At 47.9% G+C, this 21,049-nt stretch overlaps 1 protein-coding gene across 1 annotated transcript; it reads left to right on the top strand.

The window, feature by feature from the left end:
- The first annotated feature begins 20,015 nt into the window (after positions 1 to 20,015).
- LOC129696859 (uncharacterized) lies at positions 20,016 to 20,846 on the top strand. The gene has a single exon (XM_055634932.1). It carries the CDS (start codon positions 20,016 to 20,018, stop codon positions 20,844 to 20,846), a length of 831 nt encoding a protein of 276 aa, XP_055490907.1.
- Positions 20,847 to 21,049: the final 203 nt, after the last annotated feature.

Raw genomic sequence — 21,049 nt, forward strand, 5'->3', positions numbered from 1 at the left:
AAATGGCTTACCCCTTATTCTTAAACTGTGGGCCCTGGTTATGGACTCCCCCAACATCGGGAACATGTTTCCTGCCTTTAGTGTGTCCAAACCCTTAATAATCTTATATGTTTCAATGAGATACCCTCTCATCCTTCTAAATTCCAGAGTACAAGCCCAGCCACTCCATTCTCTCAGCATATGACAGTCCCGCCATCCCGGGAGTTGACCTTGTAAGCCTACGCTGCACTTCCTCAATAGCAAGAAGGTCCTTCCTCAAATTAGGGGACCAAAACTGCACGCAATACTCCAGGTGTGGTCTCACTAGGGCCCTATAAAACTGCAGAAGGACCTCTTTGCTCATTTTTCGGATTTGAAGAAGGGTCTCAACCTGAAACATCACCCATTCCTTTTAAACAATTCAAAGAATCAAAACCCATTAAATAAATTCCTCCTCATCTCACCCAATGCTGGAAACATCCTCTCCACACCCACACTATCCAAACCTTCCCTATCCTGTAAGTTTCAATGAGGTCCCCTCCTCATTCTTTTAAATCCAGCGAGTACAGGCCCAGTGCCGTCCAACGCTCATCATATGTTAACCCAATCAACCCTGGGATCATTCTAGTAAACCTCCTCTGGACCCTCATCAGAGCCAGCACATCCTTCCTCAGATAGCAAAAGGATTTGAGTATAGGAGCAGGGAGGTTCTACTGCAGTTGTACAGGGTCTTGGTGAGACCACACCTGGAGTATTGCGTACAGTTTTGGTCTCCAAATCTGAGGAAGGACATTATTGCCATAGAGGGAGTGCAGAGAAGGTTCACCAGACTGATTCCTGGGATGTCAGGACTGTCTTATGAAGAAAGACTGGATAGACTTGGTTTATACTCTCTAGAATTTAGGAGATTGAGAGGGGATCTTATAGAAACTTACAAAATTCTTAAGGGGTTGGACAGGCTAGATGCAGGATGATTGCTCCCGATGTTGGGGAAGTCCAGGACAAGGGGTCACATCTTAAGGATAAGGGGGAAATCCTTTAAAACCGAAATGAGAAGAACCTTTTTCACGCAGAGAGTGGTGAATCTCTGGAACTCTCTGCCACAGAGGGTAGTCGAGGCCAGTTCATTGGCTATATTTAAGAGGGAGTTAGATGTGGCCCTTGTGGCTAAGGGGATCAGAGGATATGGAGAGAAGGCAGGTATGGGATACCGAGTTGGATGATCAGCCATGATCATATTGAATGGTGGTGCAGGCTCGAAGGGCCGAATGGCCTACTCCTGCACCTAATTTCTATGTTTCTGTTTCTATAGGGGGCCCACTCCTGCACCTATTGTCCATTGTCTATTGTCTAAAACTGCTCACAATACTCCAAATGTGGCCTGACCAGTGCCTCAGCATTGCACCCTACTCACCTTCACTGGATGTATTCAAGAGAGAGTTAGATATAGCTCTCAGAGCTAATGGAATCAAGGGATATGGGGAGAAGGTAGGAACGGGGCACTGATATTGGATGATCAGCCATGATCATATTGAATGGCGGTGCTGGCTCGAAGGGCCGAATGGTCTACTCCTGCACCTATTGTCTATGGTTCTATCCCTCAACATTACAACCTCGGGAAAATTGCACATCCCCCGAGCCTGAAGATGTCAATTTTACAAGCTACTTTCCAAAGGAAGCGATGCTTGCTTTGACAGATACTGACGATATATACTTGTTATTTTGCATGAAATAACTCAAATAATTGCTGCCTCTAAATCATAGATTTACATGAGATAACTTAAGTGTCGAAAACATGATCAAGATTTGCATTTACCAGCAATAACCTGTAATTTTAGAACTGTGTAAATGTAAATTAGTTCAAAACCATAACATCTGGTAGTATGTGTCGGAAGGAACTGCAGATGCTGGTTTAAACTGAAGATAGGCACAAAAAGCTGGAGTAACTCAGTGGGACGGGCAGCATCCCTGGAGAGAAGGAATGGGTGATGTTTTGGGTTGAGACCCATCGGGTAGAAAGTTTAGTTTAATTTAGAAATACAGTGTTGAAATAGGCTCTTGGGCCTACCGAGACCATGCCGACCAGCGATCCTCCATACACTAGCACGATCCTACAGATTATGGGCAATCGACAATTTTTACCGAAGCCAATTAACCTACGCACCCGCAGGTCTTTGGAGTTTAGTCTACTTTAGTTTAGAGATACAACGGGGGAACCGGCCCTACGGCCCCACTGAGTCCGCGATGACCAGCGATCTCCGCACGTTAACACTATCCTACACACACTGGGGACAATGCACAATTTTTTACAGAAGATTATCAACCAGCAAACCTGATCGTCTTTGGAGTGCGGGAGGAAAAACCGGAGCACCGGGAGCAAACCCACGCGGTCGCGGGGAGAACGTGCAAACTCCGTACTGACAGCTCCCGTAGTCAGGATCGAACCCGGGTCTCTGGCGCTGTAAGGCAGCAACTCTACCGCTGCACACACACGTTATACAATAAACTGATAGAAATCTCTTGAACTAATGACCTCAAGTCTTTGGCAAGTCCAGAGTGTCTAATTGTCACATGCATGTATACTGGAACAATGCTTAAGGTGAAGACCTCCTGCACCAATAGGTCAATAGCCAATAGGTGCAGGAGGAGGCCATTTGGCTCTTCGAGTCAGCACCACCGTTCAATGTGATCATGGCTGATCATCCCCAATCAGTACCCCGTTCCTGCCTTCTCCCCATATCCCCTGACCCCGCTATTTTTAAGAGCCCTATCTAGCTCTCACTTGAAAGCATCTAGAGAACCGGCCTCCACCGCCCTCTGAGGCAGAGAATTCCACATAAGGGGGAAAAATTTAATAGGAATCTCAGGGGCAAGCTTTTTTACACAAAGTGCAGTAGATATATGGAACGAGCTGCTGTAGGAGGAGGCAGTTGAGGCAGCGACTATCGCAATGTTTAAGGAACATTTAGACAGGTACATGGATCGGACAGGTTTGGAGGGATATGGGCCAAATGCAGGCAGGTGGGGCTAGTGTAGATGGGACATGTTGGCCGGTTAGAGCATGTTGGGCCGAAGGGCCTGTTTCCACGCTGTATCACTCTATGAATCTAATGAAATTCTTGTTTTTGTTTAGGGGCTCACTAGAGGCAACAACAACAGCAATAATGTCCAATAAATGAATGAATGAATAAGTTTATTGGCCAAGTATTCACATACAAGGAATTTGCCTTGATGCTCCGCCCGCAAGTGACAACATGACATACAGTGACAGTTAGGAATGACACATAAAACATTAATAATAAAACATGATTGATTAAACATGTGAATTAAATAAAATACCAGAGCAAAAGGAGGCTGCTGATTTTTGGTTTTGAGTAGAGCTGCTACTGGTGGAAAAAAGCTGTTTTTATGTCTGGCTGTGGCAGCTTTGACAGTCCGGAGTCGCCTTCCAGAGGGAAGTGATTCAAAGAGTTTGTAGCCAGGGTCGTTCAGGTGAATCTGTGGAATTCATTGCCACGGATGGCTGTGGAGGCCAAGTCAATGGATATATTTATGGCGGCGATTGATTAGTACGGGTGTCAGGGGTTATGGGGAGACGGCAGGAGTTTGGGGAACGAGAGGGTTAAGATAGATCCGCCATGATTGAATGGCGGAGTAGGCTTGATGGGCCGAATGGCCTAATTCTGTTCTTAGAATTTATGAACTTATGAACTTACGAACTCAGCACATTGGGCAGTATATGTAGAAGGCAATGGTGCCTGACGCGCTGACTACTTCAGCATTTTGTGCTTCACACCAAAATGAATGGGTGGCTTACTTACCAAGGGAACACCAAGTGAAGTCCACACAAAACATTCGCTGGCAATTCATTGCTTGCAGGCTGCTGCTGTTTACACAATTGGAAACATCATTAAATGGAACTCAATAAAAATAGAGAAATGAGCTCGGAGAGGAAAATAGAAAATGCATACATCTTGTAGTAACTTCAAGTAACTTCAACTGGTCTACAGCGGTGAGACCAAACGCAGGCTTGGCGATCGCTTCGCCCAACACCTCCGCTCGGTTCGCATTAACCAACCTGATCTCCCGGTGGCTCAGCACTTCAACTCCCCCTCCCATTCCGAATCCGACCTTTCTGTCCTGGGCCTCCTCCATGGCCAGAGTGCGTCCCACCGCAAATTGGAGGAGCAGCACCTCATATTTTGCTTGGGTAGTTTACACCCCAGTGGTATGAACATTGATTTCTCTAATTTCAGGTAGTCCTTGCTTTCTCCCTCCTTCCCCTCCTATTCCCAGCTTCCCCACCGCCCACTGTCTCCGCTTCTTCCTTTCTTCTTCCTGCCCCCCCCCACCCCGACGGTAACATCAGGAGCCGACCTGGTTGGTGATCGACTCCGAACTCCGGCAACAGCAGCTTCGTCCGCCCTGACTCGTTTGGCTTCAATCGGCCCATTCGCGGGGCCTTTCATCGCCCGGCACGACTTAAAAACGGCAGCGGGATCTTCCATCACCCGACGGGGGCTTCAACATCGGGAGCCTCGATCGCCTCGATCGCCTCGATGCAGCAATTTGACTGCGGGGCGATGGAAGATCCCGCGGCAGGTTTTAAGCCGCGCCGGGCGATGAAAGGCCCCGCGAACGGGCCAGTTCAAACTCCGATCTGATCTTTGCTCCACCGGGACTTCTCCCTCCTCCAATCACCGCACTCTATCCTCAGTACCACCCCCCCCACGTCCCGCGTCTGACCCGACACCTCCCTCCTCCAATCATCGCGCTGAATCATCATGTCCCCCCCCCCCCCCCCCCCCCCCCCCCCCCCCCCCCCGTCGCCTGCTGACGACGTCTCTCAATCGGCAACGACCAATCGGTGACCTCGATCATCAGTCCCACCCCCACTGTCTCGTCAAAAGCGGAGATTTTTAATCGATTTTTAATAGAATTTAAAAATAGTTTTAAAATACGGAATGCAAAACATGGGGGCGGCGTGTGTTCCCTATCTCCCCCAGGATTTCCGCCCCTGGTCACATCTACCGATGTCCAGTGAAAAGCATTTCGCCGCGTGCTGCCCAACAGGTGGAACGACTGGCACGCAACAAAGATTTTCACTGTACCTCGGTACACGTGACAATAAACTAAACATGTACCAAGGTAGAATGAAATCTTTTTTTTTCCAGGGAGTTCAGTGAAACTCTTGATAGACACAAAAAGTTGCAGTAACTCAGCGGGGCAGGCAGCTTCTCTGGAGAGAAGGAATGGGTGACGTTTCGGGTCGAGGGAGCAGAGGGAGTACAGAGAAGGTTCACCAGACTGATTCCTGGGATGGCAGGACTTACATATGAAGAAAGACTGGATAGACTCGGCTTGTACTCGCTACAATTTAGAAGATTGAGGGGGGATCTTACAGAAACTTACAAAATTCTTAAGGGATTGGACAGACTAGATGCAGGAAGATTGTTCCCGATGTTGGGGAAGTCCAGAACAAGGGGTCACAGTTTAAGGATAAGGGGGAAATCTTTTAGGACCGAGATGAGAAAAAAAAAATTCACACAGAGAGTGGTGAATCTCTGGAATTCTCTGCCACAGAAGGTAGCTGAGGCCAGTTCATTGGCTATATTTAAGAGGGAGTTAGATGTGGCCCTTCTGGCTAAAGGGATCAGGGGGTATGGAGAGAAGGCAGGTACAGGATACTGAGTTGGATGATCGGCCATGATCATATTGAATGGCGGTGCAGGCTCGAAGGGCCGAATGGCCTACTCCTGCACCTATTTTCTATGTTTCTATGTTTCTATGTTTGTAGGTTAGTTGGCTTGGTAAATAAATAAAGTTCAGTTCAGTTCAGTTCAGTAAATGTAAAAATTGTCTCTAGTGGGTATAGGATAGTTAATGTGAGGAGGTCGCTGGTCGGCGCGGACCTGGTTAGCCGAAAGGGCCTGTTTCTGATCTGTATCTCTAAACTACACTAAACTTTGCTTGATTACAATCAAGCCATCCAGTCTGAGGCAGGAAACATGTTCCCGATGTTGGGGAGTCCAGAACCAGGGGCCACAGTTTAAGAATAAGGAGTAAGCCATTTAGAACTGAGACGAGGAAACACTTTTTCTCACAGAGAGTGGTGAGTCTGTGGAATTATCTGCCTCGGATGGCGGTGGAGGCCGGTTCTCTGGATGCTTTCAAGAAAGAGCTAGATAGGGCTCTTAAAAATAGCGGAGTCAAGGGATATGGGGAGAAGGCAGGAACGGGGTATTGATTGTGGATGATCAGCCATGATCACATTAAATGGCGGGGGTGCTGGCTCGAAGGGCCGAATGGCCTACTCCTGCACCTATTGTCTATTGTCTATAAGTGTTTTAGCTGGAGTAAGATTTTGAAGGGCTGAATGGCCTACTCCTGCACTTATTGTCTATTGTCTGTACTGCCCCTAATGTACACATAATCTCTTTGGGGAGAAGGCAGGAGAATGGGGTTGAGAGGGAGAGGGAGAGATAGATCAGCCATGATTGAATGGCAGAGTGGTCTTTAAACCTCGACAAACAGACGCTACTTAATTGCAAAAAAACACATTGGGGTTTGAAACCAGCTTTCAAAATAAACAGTCCAAATGGATTAAAAAATGTTCAAACCACATCTGAGGTAAAAAGTTTCTTGGAAGTTTCCAAAGAAGAGGAAACAAGAAAAATAAATGTGTTAGTTTGACTCATTACTTTCACAGTGAGAGTGTTTAGTTCACACAGAACATAGATTGTCTCTCCCAGTGGCGCATAAACTTAAAATAGTAATTGTTGAGGAAGTTAACTAATCTAATGCTATTTAAAATTAAAATCAGAGAGTATATAAACTAATTGTGTGGGAACGAGTCTCAGTATTTTTAGGATACTGGCTAACCTATTAATTTATCATTAAGTCACTAAATATTTAGTCTAAGACAAGGAACCAAAGAAACTACAGCAGAAACTGTAGAATCTCCTCATCTCCTTCCTAAAGGAAAGTCTTTTATTTCTGAGGCTGTGGCCTCTGGTCCTAGACTCTCCCACTAGTGGATACATCCTCTCCACATCCACTCTATGCAAACTCTGGGAAAGAAACTGTGCATTCACCCGATCGAACCCGATCATGATTTGGATACACCTCTGTAAGATCACCCCTCATCCTCCTGCGCTCTAAGGAAGAGGGTCCCAGTTTGTGCTTATGCAGTTTGTTTTACCTGGGAAAACATGACTTGGTGTTGAATTAAAATACAGAACAAGAACACCTAAATATCAATTGACAATAGACAATAGGTGCAGGAGTAGGTCATTCGGCCCTTCGAGCCAGCACCGCCATTCAATGTGATCATGGCTGATCATCCACAATCAGTACCCCGTTCCTGCGTTCTCCCCATATCTCCTGACTCCGCTATCTTTAAGAGCCTTATCTAGCTCTCTCTTGAAAGCATCCAGAGAACCGACCTCCACCGCCCTCTGGGGCAGAGAATTCCACAGACTCACAACTCTATGTGAGAAAAAGTGTTTCCTCGTCTCCATTCTAAATGGCTTATCCCTTATTCGTAAACTGTGGCCCCTGGTTCTGGACTCCCCCAACATCGGGAACAGGTTTCCTGCCTCTAGCGTGTCCAAACCCTTAATAGTCTTACACAGTGGCTTGCAAAAGTATTCATACCCCTTGAACTTTTCCACATTTTGTCACGTTACAACCACAAACGTAAATGTATTTTATTGGGATTTAATGTGATAGACCAACACAAAGTGGCGCATAATTGTGAAGTGGAAGGAAAATGATACATGGTCTTCAAATTTTTTTACAAATAAATGCCTCACATCTGCCTTGATTGTGGTGAGAATAGTGTTAACATCATTAGATATCAATACGATATTGAAACAACGAAAACATTTTATGAACTCCAAATCATAACCCCTATTTATGGGGTAAAAACATGTTACAGAACTTAAAAGTGTTTCTGCAAATGTTCCCGGTTCTATGACCTGTTTTTTATAAAACCGTTGGAACGTTCTTTCCATTGACCATCCTGCAGTCTTGTGGATTTGGTCCATAGGAACATCCAACTGTATTGCTGCTGATGTAGCTGCAGCCCTGGTGGAGTGAGATTTAAAAATGTTAGTATCTACTCCTGCCTTTATTAGGACCTGTTTTAGCCATCGTGAGATGGTCTGGACTGTCACTTTTTTGTGTGGCTGTTTGTGGCTGATTAACAGTGCCATTTCTTTCCCTCTGATGATTCTTGTATGTTCCATGTATAATAGTAAGTGAGTTACTATACAGAGGCGATCATCCGTCAGGTAGGCCCTGAACTCTATTTTTTGCCCTGCTGTTCCCTGTCTGTTCTGTTTAATTAATTCATGGATATAAAAAGTCAAATTCCCAGATGAAATAGTCAAGTTGTCCAGCCTTAGTTTTTGTAGTGACTGGACCCTTTGTGCCGTGACCAAAGCCATCAGCATGACCATTTTCATGGTTAGTTTCTGTAGGGACAGAGCTGTAGGTGGAGACCAGTTTCTCAACATGGTCAATACAATGCTCACATCCCAAATTTGGGTGTACCTGGTTCTTGGGGGATTCGTATTGAAGATGCCCCTCATGAGTTTGGTTACCAGGGGGTGTGTCCCTACAGAATGCCGCTCTGTTCCTTGCCACAGGTAGTTAGACAGAGCACTTCTGGCGCAGTTGATGGCACTATAGCTGAGCCCCTCATCGTAGTGTAGGCTGGCCAGAAATTCCAGAACAGACGGAATGTTGTTTGATCTGTGGTTGAGGTTATTGTCGTGACAGTACTTCCCCCATTTCTTGATGTGCACCAAGTACTGTTTTTTGGTGGACTGTCTGTGGGCCCATGCAATCATGTCCATTGTTCGGTCCGTCAGTCCCAGGTGTTGTAGAGGCGCTTTCAAACTCTACAAATCAATAGGTTTGTATGATTATGACAGGGGTGACTTTCCTGTGTTACTGGATGGACCAGTAAATTTGGTCTCTGTTGGATGGTGATGCACGGTTATAATACCATGTCTAGTATCACCGGGAACCATGGTTGAGTAGGCCAATCGGGTACTATCAAAATACCAGACGCAGAGTCTTGCTGTATTTTCCTTAATACCCGACTGATGAGGCAGAAAGGAGGGAATGCATAAATAAACAATTGCCCCCAATGCAGCGAAAATGCATCTGTGGCTGCTGCCCCAGGGTCTGGTTCCCATGAAACATAATTTGATAACTGGTGATTGAGCCTGGATGCGAAAAGATCGATATCTGGTGTTCCATACCATGCTGTGATTTCAGCAAATACATTTTTATCCAACATCCATTCAGTGTTTTCATTGAATTTGCGTGACCTGGTGTCTGCCGCTAAATTTAGTTTAGCTGGTAAGTAGGTAGCTGATATCCAAATATCTCTCTGGATACACAATTGCCAAATTGTGTTGGCCAGATTGTCACATGATGTCGATTTGTTTCCACCCATGTGGTTGATATATGCCACCACGGTGGTATTGTCAATTTGTAGTCTAACATGCTGGTGATATAACCCAGAACAATATGACTTAAGGCCATGGAATGCACTTAACATCTCCAGGTAGTTTATGCCCAGTGTTTGTAATAATGATGCCTCCTGTGCATTCCATCTCTCTCCACAGCTGGAGATGGAATTGGTGGCTCCCCAACCAAGTGCACTGGCATCAGTTTGTAGTGCCATAGACGGGTTGCTGATAATTATTGGGTTGGAACAATAGTTGATGTTGTGTTCCCACCATGTTAGTTCTATTATGGCCTCTGTAGGCAGCTTCATTGGTCTGTCAAAATGGCCACCATTAATTTTGAGTGCTCTTATTTTTGCTCTCTGTAAATTTCGATAGTGTAAAGGTCCGAATTGTGTGGCTGGAAATGCGGCCATTATTTTCCCAATTATTCTGGCTACCAGTCTAATGGATGGTTTGGTGATGTCAATGATTTCGCTGCAAGCCTCTTTTAAGGCTGTAACCTTTTCTTTCGACAAAGTCACTGACATGAGAACTGAGTTAATGGTGAACCCCAGGTAATCCATTTTTGTTGAAGGCGTTAATTTAGACTTAACTGGATGGATGATAAATCCCAGTTCTTCAAACAATTGTTGTGTGGCTGTTACTGCTTGTTTAGCCAATTCCAGAGTTTTGCCAACAATAAATATGTCATCTAGATATGCCATTACCATGTGTTTTTGTTTTGCAGTAACGCCAGGGCTGGTTTCAAAATTTTTGTGAATTATCTGGGGGCTGATGTTAGCCCATTTGGTAGTGCCCTGTATTGCCAAAGCTGTCCCATCCAGTTGAATTTTAAATAACATCTGTGGTCACCTCTTATGGGTACTGTATAGTAAGCATCTTTTAAATCGATGCTTGCCATATAGTAACCTTCGGAAACTAATTGCTTAGCAGTAACAAAGGTTTCCATTTTGAAATGAATATATTGTACAAAGGTATTTAGATTTGTCAAATCGATGATGATGCGGCAACCACCATCTTTCTTGTTTTTTATAAAGATATTGGACACGAATTCCTGTGATTCATGTTGGGTTTTCTCAATTACTCCATTTTTATATAGTCGTTGTAGTTCAGCATGTGCTTTAGATTTTTCTATGCCTGTGAGCACGAACATTCGGTTCGGTACCTGCTGTACTGGAGGGTTATGTTTTAATATAAATTCTATGGTATAACCCTGGATACTGCTTAGAATGTAAGTGTCGGTAGTTATCTTATTCCATGCATCCAAATAATAACGTAACCTCCCACCAACTTTCATGCTCCCTTTAATTCTTAAGGAACCAGACCCACCTACCTCCATGGTTACCAGTGGTAGGTGTGTTATTTCTTCGGCATCCTCCGTGGACGTTGAGGCGCCGTTGTCTGGGTCTGTTGTCGGGTTTAAGGCGTGCGCATTTTCCAGGGCGGTCGGTCTGGGCCATGTCCTAAAAAAGACCGATGTTGGGTGCTCCTGGTTTTTGCGCTTGCTGCGATTTGTGTTGACCGTCTGGGGGGTCCGTAGGGTTGATATTTTTGGCTGTAGTACGTTTTGGTTGCTGCTTTTATGAGCCCCAGTGTTTTCGCCTCTTCATCAGGTTCCTTGACTTTGTCAAGTCAAGTCAAGTCAAGTCAAGTCAAGTCAAGTTTATTTGTCACATACACATACGAGATGTGCAGTGAAATGAAAAAGTGGCAATGCTCGCGGACTTTTGTGCAAAAGACAAAAACAAAACAACCAAACAAATTATAAACACAATCATAACACACATATTCTTTTACATAATAAATAATGGAAGGAAAAACGTTCTGTAGAGTTAGTCCCTGGTGAGATAGGCGTTTACAGTCCGAATTGCCTCTGGGAAGAAACTCCTTCTCAACCTTTCTGTTCTCACCGCATGGCAACGGAGGCGTTTGCCTGACCGTAGCAGCTGGAACAGTCCGTTGCAGGGGTGGAAGGGGTCTCCCATGATTTTGTTTGCTCTGGAGTTGCACCTCCTGTTGTATAGTTCCTGCAGGGGGGTGAGTGAAGTTCCCATAGTGCGTTCGGCAGAACGCACTACTCTCTGCAGAGCCTTCTTGTCCTTGGCAGAGCAATTCCCAAACCAGATGGTAATGTTCCCAGACAAGATGCTTTCCACCACCGCTGCGTAGAAGCACTGGAGGATCCTCAGAGACACTCTGAATTTCCTCAATTGCCAGAGGTGGTAAAGGCGCTGCCTTGCCTTACTCACGAGTGCTGAGGCGTGTGATGCCCATGTCATATCCTCAGAGATGTGGACTCCCAGATATTTAAAACAGTTCACCCAATCCACAGGATCCCCATTTATCCTCAATGGAGTGTACGTCCTCGGATGATGTGCCCTCCTAAAGTCCATGATCAGCTCCTTCGTTTTTTTGATGTTCAAGAGGAGGCTGTTATCCTGGCACCAGAGTGCTAGATCAGCCACCTCCTCCCGGTAGGCCCTCTCATCATTGTCTGAGATCAGGCCCACCACCACAGTGTCATCAGCGAACTTAATTATTGAATTGGAGCTGAACCTAGCAACACAGTCATGTGTGTACAGGGAGTACAATAGGGGGCTGAGGATGCAACCCTGGGGCGATCCTGTGCTCAGGGTGAGGGACTTCGATGTATTCCCTCCCATCTTGACTACCTGGGGTGTGGCGGTGAGAAAGTCCAGGACCCTGGCACACAGTTTGGGTAAATCCCCTCCAAATAAGAGAATTGGTGGTTTGGAGGTTCCTGGTTTACAGAGGCCGGCAAATTTGGGGTCTAATGCTGGTTGGATTGCACTTTTCCTAATGTTGTTCAACTCATACTGTGAGTTGCACAGTAAAGCCAGTGCATCCTGATGGTCTTGGGTCATGTTTTGCTCCTTCAAAGTGCGGGCAAAAGCTGTTATTCCTGCCGTTAACACTTTTAGGACTTTTTGAAATTTTAAATCACTGGTTCTAATTGAGGACCCCACATGTTTCCAAATGCACTGGTTTACACTGGGAACATTTAATGACTTGCAGTTCCCTGGTGGTAAATGTCGTGCCATGGTGTCTGATAGGGCCAGTGCCTGTAATTGATTAAATGACATATAGTCAATGCTAGCCACTATCTTAGGCTCCAGGTCTTGGCCAGTTTGGTCTGGTTGGAAAAACTGGGATACCATGTCCAGCATGTTTTCTTTCACCCCAGACATACTGGGGGTATGTTGATCACTGCCCTGTTCAGGGTCAGCCCAGAATTGATCCTCCGTGCTCTCCTCTGATGAGGGAGAGACACTGTGCAGCCCCACAAGAGGTACTGCTGTAGGGCTTACTAACTGCCCACTGTGGCTAGCCTCCATCTCCCGGAGTCTGCCACTTTGGAGTATTTCCTCCAGCAGCCGCTCCAACTGGCTCTTATTCTCTCGGGCATAGGCCACTCGCGGCTGCTGCTGATCCTGCAGCCACTCCAACCGGCTCCAATGCTCACGGGCACTGGCCGCTCGCGGCTGCTCAAAGTCAGACTCTCCATCGGGGTTTGGCATTCGGTCCGTTTCCTGCTTTGGCCGAGGAGTGGATTTGGCCGGTGCGGGAGCAAAGTCGGGCACAGCCGTTCCCATTTCGGGAGATTGGCGTGCCGTCGGCTGCTGCTGCTGCTGCTGGCTGCCCGCAACACCGCAGTACACGTGACAATAAACTAACTAAACTCCCCCGCCAGCTTTTTTGCAGCCTTCCTTCTCGTCGCTCTGTCCATCTTTCCACCTGCAAGGTAAGTTGGAAAAACGCAGAGTCCCTTACCTGCTGCTGTCGGCTTTTTGATTCTGCCGCTTAAGGGGAACGTCCTTCCCCCTGCTGTGATTCGTTGCAATGCGTGTAGCAATATGACACGCAAGCGTCCTAGCGGGGTTCTTCACGTAGTCACTCACGTGACTCCGAAGTAAAATTCAAAGGGAAGTATAAAGAGCGGAGAGGAATAACAACACCAATTTGCATTTACGTAGAGACTTAAATAGTGCGCTACATTTCATGGCGCCTCACAGCTCACATATTCAAACTAAATTTGGCACTGAATGTCGCAATGGGACATTAGAGTAAAACATGCAAAGTTTCGTCGAACAGAGATGCTCGAAGGTGCACATTAAAGTAGCAGCTGGAGGCAGACAAATTTAGTGAGTGGGAGAGAAAAGGTGGCAGAGTCATAGAGTGATACAGTGTGGGAACAGTCTTAGCCCAACTTGCCCACACTGTCCCAGCTATACTAGTCCCACCTGTCTGAATTTGCCCCATTTCCCTCTATATAACCATATAACCATATAACAATTACAGCACGGAAACAGGCCATCTCGACCCTTCTAGTCCGTGCCGAACACGTATTCTCCCCTAGTCCCATCTACCTGCGCTCAGACCATAACCCTCCATTCCTTTCCCGTCCATATAACTATCCAATTTATTTTTAAATGATAAAAACGAACCTGCCTCCACCACTTTCACTGGAAGCTCATTCCACACAGCTACCACTCTCTGAGTAAAGAAGATCCCCCTCATGTTACCCCTAAACTTCAGTCCCTTAATTCTCATGTCATGTCCCCTTGTTTGAATCTTCCCTACTCTCAGTGGGAAAAGCTTATCCACGTCAACTCTGTCTATCCCTCTCATAATTTTAAAGACCTCTCTCAGGTCCCCCCTTAACCTTCTGCGCTCCAAAGAATAAAGCCCTGACTTGTTCAACCTTCCTCTAAACCTGTCCTATCCATGCATGTACCTGTCTAAATGTTTCTTAAATGTTGCGATAGTCCCAGCCTCAACCACTTCCACCGGCGGCTCATTCCATACACCCACCACCCTTGGTGTGAAAATGTTACCCCTCAGGTTCCTATTAAATCTTTCCCCCCTCCACCTTAAATCCATGTTCTCTGATTCTTGATTCCAATGTTCTGGGCAAGTGATTCCGCGCATCTAACCCGATCTATTCTCAGAGTGATGGAGTCACAAGAATCCGTGTAGGAAACTGTAATGTAGTTATTGCAGCCAGATCATCATAAAACTTACATTCCCAATAGAAACGTATTCAAAAGGTAGAACAACGTGGAGTTTAAACAGTAGAAGCATGAAAATAGGCAGAATAGTGTTGTGTAGGCCTGAAGAAGGGTTTCGGCCCGAAACGTTGCCTATTTCCTTCGCTCCATAGATGCTGCTGCACCCGCTGAGTTTCTCCAGCTTTTTTGTGTAACCTTCGATTCTCCAGCATCTGCAGTTCCCTCTTAAACATTGTGTAGGAAGGTGTTGTTTTACACCGAAGATAGACCAGAGATGCTGGGTGACCCGCTGAGTTACTCCAGCATTTTGTGTCTATCTTCAGCCATAGATTGTTACACCACTAAAACAGGCCCTTTGGCCCAACTTGTCCACACGGTCCTGCATGTCCCATGTTCTGGAAGTGGCGGCGCTGCCCAGGCAACTGCGGCTCGCCTGCAGTCCGTCTGTCTTTTCCTTTCTTTTGTTTTCTTTTGTCTTGTTGGACGTATGTTTTAGTTTATTTTTAGTTGTGTATGTGTGTGGGGGGAAACTTGTTTTTAGTCTCTTCCTTCGGGGGGGGACGCGACCTATTCTTTGTCGTACCCCCGTCTCCGTCTCCGTCTCCGTCTGCGCTGAGGCCTAATCGCAGAGCTGCCAGCCTCCAACTGGGGCCGACCTCGAGGCTCCGGAGGCAGAGCCAGGACTCACTTACCATCACGGAGCTGGCGGCCCGACTCGGCCATGTCGGCCCCGGGTGCTGGACTGTAACACAAAGCCCAGCCGGCGGGCCAGCTGCGGAGTTTTGGCCCGGGGGCCGCGTGATATCGCGCGCAAAGTCCGGCGCCCCGTCCAACACATGAACCGACGATCGGCCATGAGAAGGCCCCGTCGGTCGGACAACTGGCCGGGCTGCCGACCGACGGGGCCACGGGCGAGGCGCTGCTGCTGCTGCTGCACTCCACGGGCTGCACTACGTCGGGACGGGTGAGGCGGGGCCGGACGCGGTGCTCCGACCCGACAGCCCCCTCAACCCAAGTAGTAGCAGTCAAATACGGGACAAGGGCGATCCAGAATTTAGCCCAATGTACGGGGTGGCCCGGCTAATACTACCAATAACATGGCTGATCTATCTTTAGTTTAGTTTAGTTTTAGTTTATTGTCACGTGTACCGAGGTACAGTGAAAAGCTTTTGTTGCATGCGATCCATTGGCGGAAAGACAATACATGATTACAATCGAGCCATTTACAGTGTACACATACATGAAAAGGGAATAAATAACATTTAGTGATCATAGTTAAAGTAACAAAGGTTGCTGTGGGAGTAGCAATTTAGTCAGAGGGTGGTGAATCTGTGGATCTCATTGCCACAGAAGGCTGTGGAAGCCAAGTCAGTGGATATTTTTAATGCAGAGATAGACAAATCCTTGATTAAAACAGGTGTCAAGGGTTATGTGGAGAAGGAAGGAAAATGGGATTAGGAGGCAGAGATCAGCCATGATTGAATGGCAGAGTAGACTCGATGGGCCGAATGGCCTAATTCTACTATAACTTGTGAACGTGCGAGATTTAAGAGCGTGGAGCGATTGTAACGTGTGATTTGAGATCTGGTTCTGTGGCCAGCGCACAAATAGTCGCCTGGGTTGGACGCCATCTTGGAGGCCACTCTCTCCCTTCCAACCCCATTCTCCTGCCTTCTCCCCATAACCCCTAACACCCGCGCTGAACAACGCATGCGAAGCACCCGAAGACAGACGCAAAATGCTGGAGTCACACAGCGGGACGCGCAGCATCTCTGGAGAGAAGGAATGTGTGACGTTTTGGGTCAATAGACAATAGGTGCAGGAGGAGGCCATTTGGCCCTTCGAGCCAGCACCGCCATTCAATGTGATCGTGGCTGATCATCCACAATCAGTACCCCCCGTTCCTGCCTTCCCCCCATATCCCCTGACTCCGCTATCTTTAAGAGCCCTATCTAGCTCTCTCTTGAAAGTATCCAGAGAACCGGCCTCCACCGCCCTCTGAGGCAGAGAATTCCACTGAGATTCCAGGGAGACATGGAGAGATATGGAAGGGTAGGGTGTGAAATCGATAGATCAAAGGGGGCAAACTTCTACAGGTGCACAGTAGAGAGCGTGCTGACCAGTTGCATCGTGGCTTGGTTCGGAAATTTGAGCGCCCTGGAGAGAAAAGACTACAAAAAGTAGTAAACACTGCCCAGTCCATCATCGGCTCTGGCCTTCCTTCCATCGAGGGGATTTATCACAGTCGCTGCCTCAAAAAGGCTGGCAGTATCATCAAAGACCAACACTATCCTGGCCACACACTCATCTCCTTGCTACCATCAGGTAGAAGGTACAGGAGCCTGAAGACTGCAACAACCAGGTTCAGGAATGATAATGGCTGATCATCCACAATCAGTACCCCCCGTTCCTGCCTTCTCCCCATATCCCCTGACTCCGCTATCTTTAAGAGCTCTATTTAGCTCTCTCTTGAAAGCATCCAGAGAACCGGCCTCCACCGCCCTCTGAGGCAGCGAGAGTCGAGACCATTTCTTCACCCATTCACTTTCTTTTTTTTAAAATATTTTATTTATTAGAAGTAGTGTACATTTCAGTGATATAAGCCAAAAATAACATCATACATTTCCTGTGCCACTTCTTGTTTTAAACTTTAAAAAGAAGGAAAGTAGAGAGAGTTAGATAGGATAGTAAGTCCTATATTAAGGCCTAACACACTATGGGAACTTCACTCACCCCCTCTGCAGGAACTATACATCAGGAGGTGCAACTCCAGAGCCAACAATATCATGAGAGACCCCTTCCACCCCTGTAATGGACTGTTCTAGCTGCTACGGTCAGGCAAACGCCTCCGTTGCCATGCGGTGAGAACGGAGAGGTTGAGAAGGAGTTTCTTCCCAGAGGCCATTCGGACTGTAAACGCCAATCTCACCAGGGACTAACTCTACTGAACGTTTTTCCTTCCATTATTTATTATGCAAAAGAATATGTGTGTTATGATTGTGTTTATAGTTTGGTTGGTTGTTTGTCTTTTTGCACAAAAGTTCGCGAGCATTGCCACTTTTCATTTCACTGCACATCTCGTATGTGTATGTGACAAATAAACTTGACTTGACTTGACGTGCGTGCAAGAGTGATCAAGATAGACCCATAGAAACGTAAAACACGACATTTTAAGAGTTAAAAAGAAAACAAAAGAAAAAGAAAAAGAAAAATAGGGAACAGAAGAAATATGAAAGTAAAATAAGATAAAAGGGATATACCTACTTAGTATAACCATATAACCATATAACAATTACAGCACGGAAACAGGCCATCTCGACCCTTCTAGTCCGTGCCGAACACGTATTCTCCCCTAGTCCCATATACCTGCGCTCAGACCAAAACCCTCCATTCCTCCATATAACTATCCAATTTATTTTTAAATGATAAAAACGAACCTGCCTCCACCACCTTCACTGGAAGCTCATTTCACACAGCCACCACTCTCTGAGTAAAGAAGTTCCCCCTCATGTTACCCCTAAACTTCTGTCCCTTAATTCTCAAGTCATGTCCCCTTGTTTGAATCTTCCCTACTCTCAGTGGGAAAAGCTGGTCCACGTCAACTCTGTCCATCCCTCTCATCATTTTAAAGACCTCTATCAAGTCCCCCCTTAACCTTCTGTGCTCCAAAGAATAAAGACCTAACTTGTTCAACCTTCCTCAGTAACTTAGTTGCTAAAACCCAGGCAACATTCTAGTAAATCTCCTCTGTACTCTCTCTATTTTGTTGACATCCTTCCTATAACTAGGCGACCAAAATTGTACACCATACTCCAAAATTGGCCTCACCAATGCCTTGTACAATTTTAACATTACATCCCAACTTCTATACTCAATGCTCTGATTTATAAAGGCCAGCACACCAAAAGCTTTCTTTACCACCCTATCTTTAACCTCCCCTCACCAGGTCCTGAAACTGTATCTTTTCAAAGTTATGTTGCCGTCACTTACAGCTGCTGTGACTGCTGCATGTTTTTTTGCATTTGTTTTCCTGCATGCTGCAAACTTTATGACCTTGGTGTGCGTACACACTGGGGCATTGGGATCCAGTTTATTCATAGCAAGGTGGTTACTTCCAGTCTGCATTGGGAGCAAGCTCAGGAAAAGCTATGTTTAAAGTAAACAGTGGTTCACGGGTGGTCTAGCATTTCAATGGGACACCTACCTGGAGCCTGGATCATTTATCTTGGTGACACTTAGATACTGTATGTGGGACACTCCCATCTATTGTTCTGTAGCATTTAGTGCCTCTGTGTGTGTGTGTTTACCCTTCAACTAAGTCCCGGGAGCCTTTCACCAATCCCCATTGTAGCTCCCTCGGCTTTCATTTTCTCCACAATCACTGCAGATAACCCGAAACATTGCCTTTTGTCCCATCAGGACGGATTTAGAATCGTTTTATTTCAATGTTCGCAAGGTGAAGGGGAGTTCTCTTGAGCGGAGCAGAATGGGCGGAGGCACGGAGTGTCTTGCCCAGGGTGAGGGGAATCGGGGTCCAGAGGCCTCAATCAAAATGATAGCAGGCAGCCTTGGAAGCCTTACCCCACGACTCAAGCCTCACGTCAAAAACCTTGGCGTGATATTTGACAGCATTGAAATTTGACAAAACAAGTCAATGCCGTGGTAAAAGCTAGCTTCTTCCAGCTTCGGACGATAGCTAAACTAAAACAATTCATCCAGTTTGATGACCTGGAAAAGATCATCCATAGAAACATAGAAACATAGAAATTAGGTGCAGGAGCAGGCCATTCAGCCCTTCGAATATCCACACGTTCATCTCCTCCCGCCTCAATCACTGCAACTCCCTCTACACTGGCATCAGCCAATCATCCCTGTCCCGCCTGCAACTGGTCCAAAACGCCGCAGCGAGACTCCTGACGGGCACCCGAAAAAGGGACCGCATCACCCCGATCCTGGCCTCTCTCCACTGGCTCCCTGTGCGGTTCCGAATACATTTCAAGATCCTCCTCCATGTCTACAATGTCTCCTTGCCTCCACCTACATCAAAAGTCTGATTACCCACCACTCCACCTCCAGGCCCCTCAGATCGGCCGACTTGGGGCTGCTGAATATCCCACGGTCTAGGCATAAGCTCAGGGGCGACCGCGCCTTTGCGGTTGCAGCTCCTAGACTGTGGAACAGCAGCATCCCTCTTCCCATCAGAACTGCCCCCTCCATCGACTCCTTTAAGTCGAGACTTAAAACTCATCTTTACTCTCAAGCTTTTCTTGACGTCCTCTGAGGGAGGGCTATATGTATGTAGTGATGTATATACTTAATCTATGAACCACTGTTGTATAACGTTAGTACATCCAGCAATGTAAAGCACTTTGGTCAACGAGAGTTGGTTTTTTAAATGTGCTATAGAAATAAAAGTGACTTGACTTGAGAGGCGGCACGGCGCGGGCACTGGCGGCACGGCGCGGGCACTGGCGGCACGGGGCAGGCACTGGCGGCACGGGGCAGGCACTGGCGGCACGGCATGGGCATTGGCGGCACGGTGTGGGCACTGGCGGCACGGCGCGGGCACTGGCGGCACGGGGCAGGCACTGGCGGCACGGGGCAGGCACTGGCGGCACGGCGCGGGCACTGGCGGCACGGGGCAGGCACTGGCGGCACGGGGCAGGCACTGGCGGCACGGGGCAGGCACTGGCGGCACGGCGCGGGCACTGGCGGCACGGCACGGGCACTGGCGGCACGGCACGGGCACTGGCGGCACGGAGCAGACACTGGCGGCACGGCGCGGGCACTGGCGGCACGGGGCAAGCACTGGCGGCACGGGGCAGGCACTGGCGGGCACGGCGCGGGCACTGGCGGCGGGGGGCAAGCACTGGCGGCACGGCGCGGGCACTGGCGGCACGGGGCAAGCACTGGCGGCACGGGGCAAGCACTGGCACGGCACGGCGTGGGCACTGGTGACACGGCGCGGGCACTGGCGGCACGGGGCAGGCACTGGCAGCACGGCACGGGCACTGGCGGCACGGCACGGGCACTGGCGGCACGGCACGGGCACTGGCGGCACGGAGCAGACACTGGCGGCACGGCACGGGCACTGGCGGCACGGAGCAGACACTGGCGGCACGGCACGGGCACTGGCGGCACGGAGCAGACACTGGCGGCACGGAGCAGACACTGGCGGCACGGCGCGGGCACTGGTGGCACGGAGCAGACACTGGCGGCACGGCGCAGACACTGGCGGCACGGCGCGGGCACTGGCGGCACGGCGCGGGCACTGGCGGCACGGCACGGGCACTGGCGGCACGGGTCAGGCACTGGCGGCACGGCACGGGCACTGGCGACACGCTACTCATAGGTAACACAATAAACCGAAAAAAGTTCAATAAATAAGAAGAAAAACAATATTAGTGTGAAATTGGGGCGGCACGGTGGCGCAACAGTAGAGTTGCTGCATTACAGCACCAGAGATCCGGGTTCACCCCGGACACCAGGACTAACCTACAAACCTCTACGCCTTTGGAGTGTAGGGGAACGCACAAACTCCGTACAGACAGTACC

Source organism: Leucoraja erinacea, chromosome 5 (genome assembly GCF_028641065.1).
Source record: "Leucoraja erinacea ecotype New England chromosome 5, Leri_hhj_1, whole genome shotgun sequence".
In the NCBI taxonomy this organism is placed as follows: Eukaryota; Metazoa; Chordata; class Chondrichthyes; order Rajiformes; family Rajidae; genus Leucoraja; species Leucoraja erinaceus.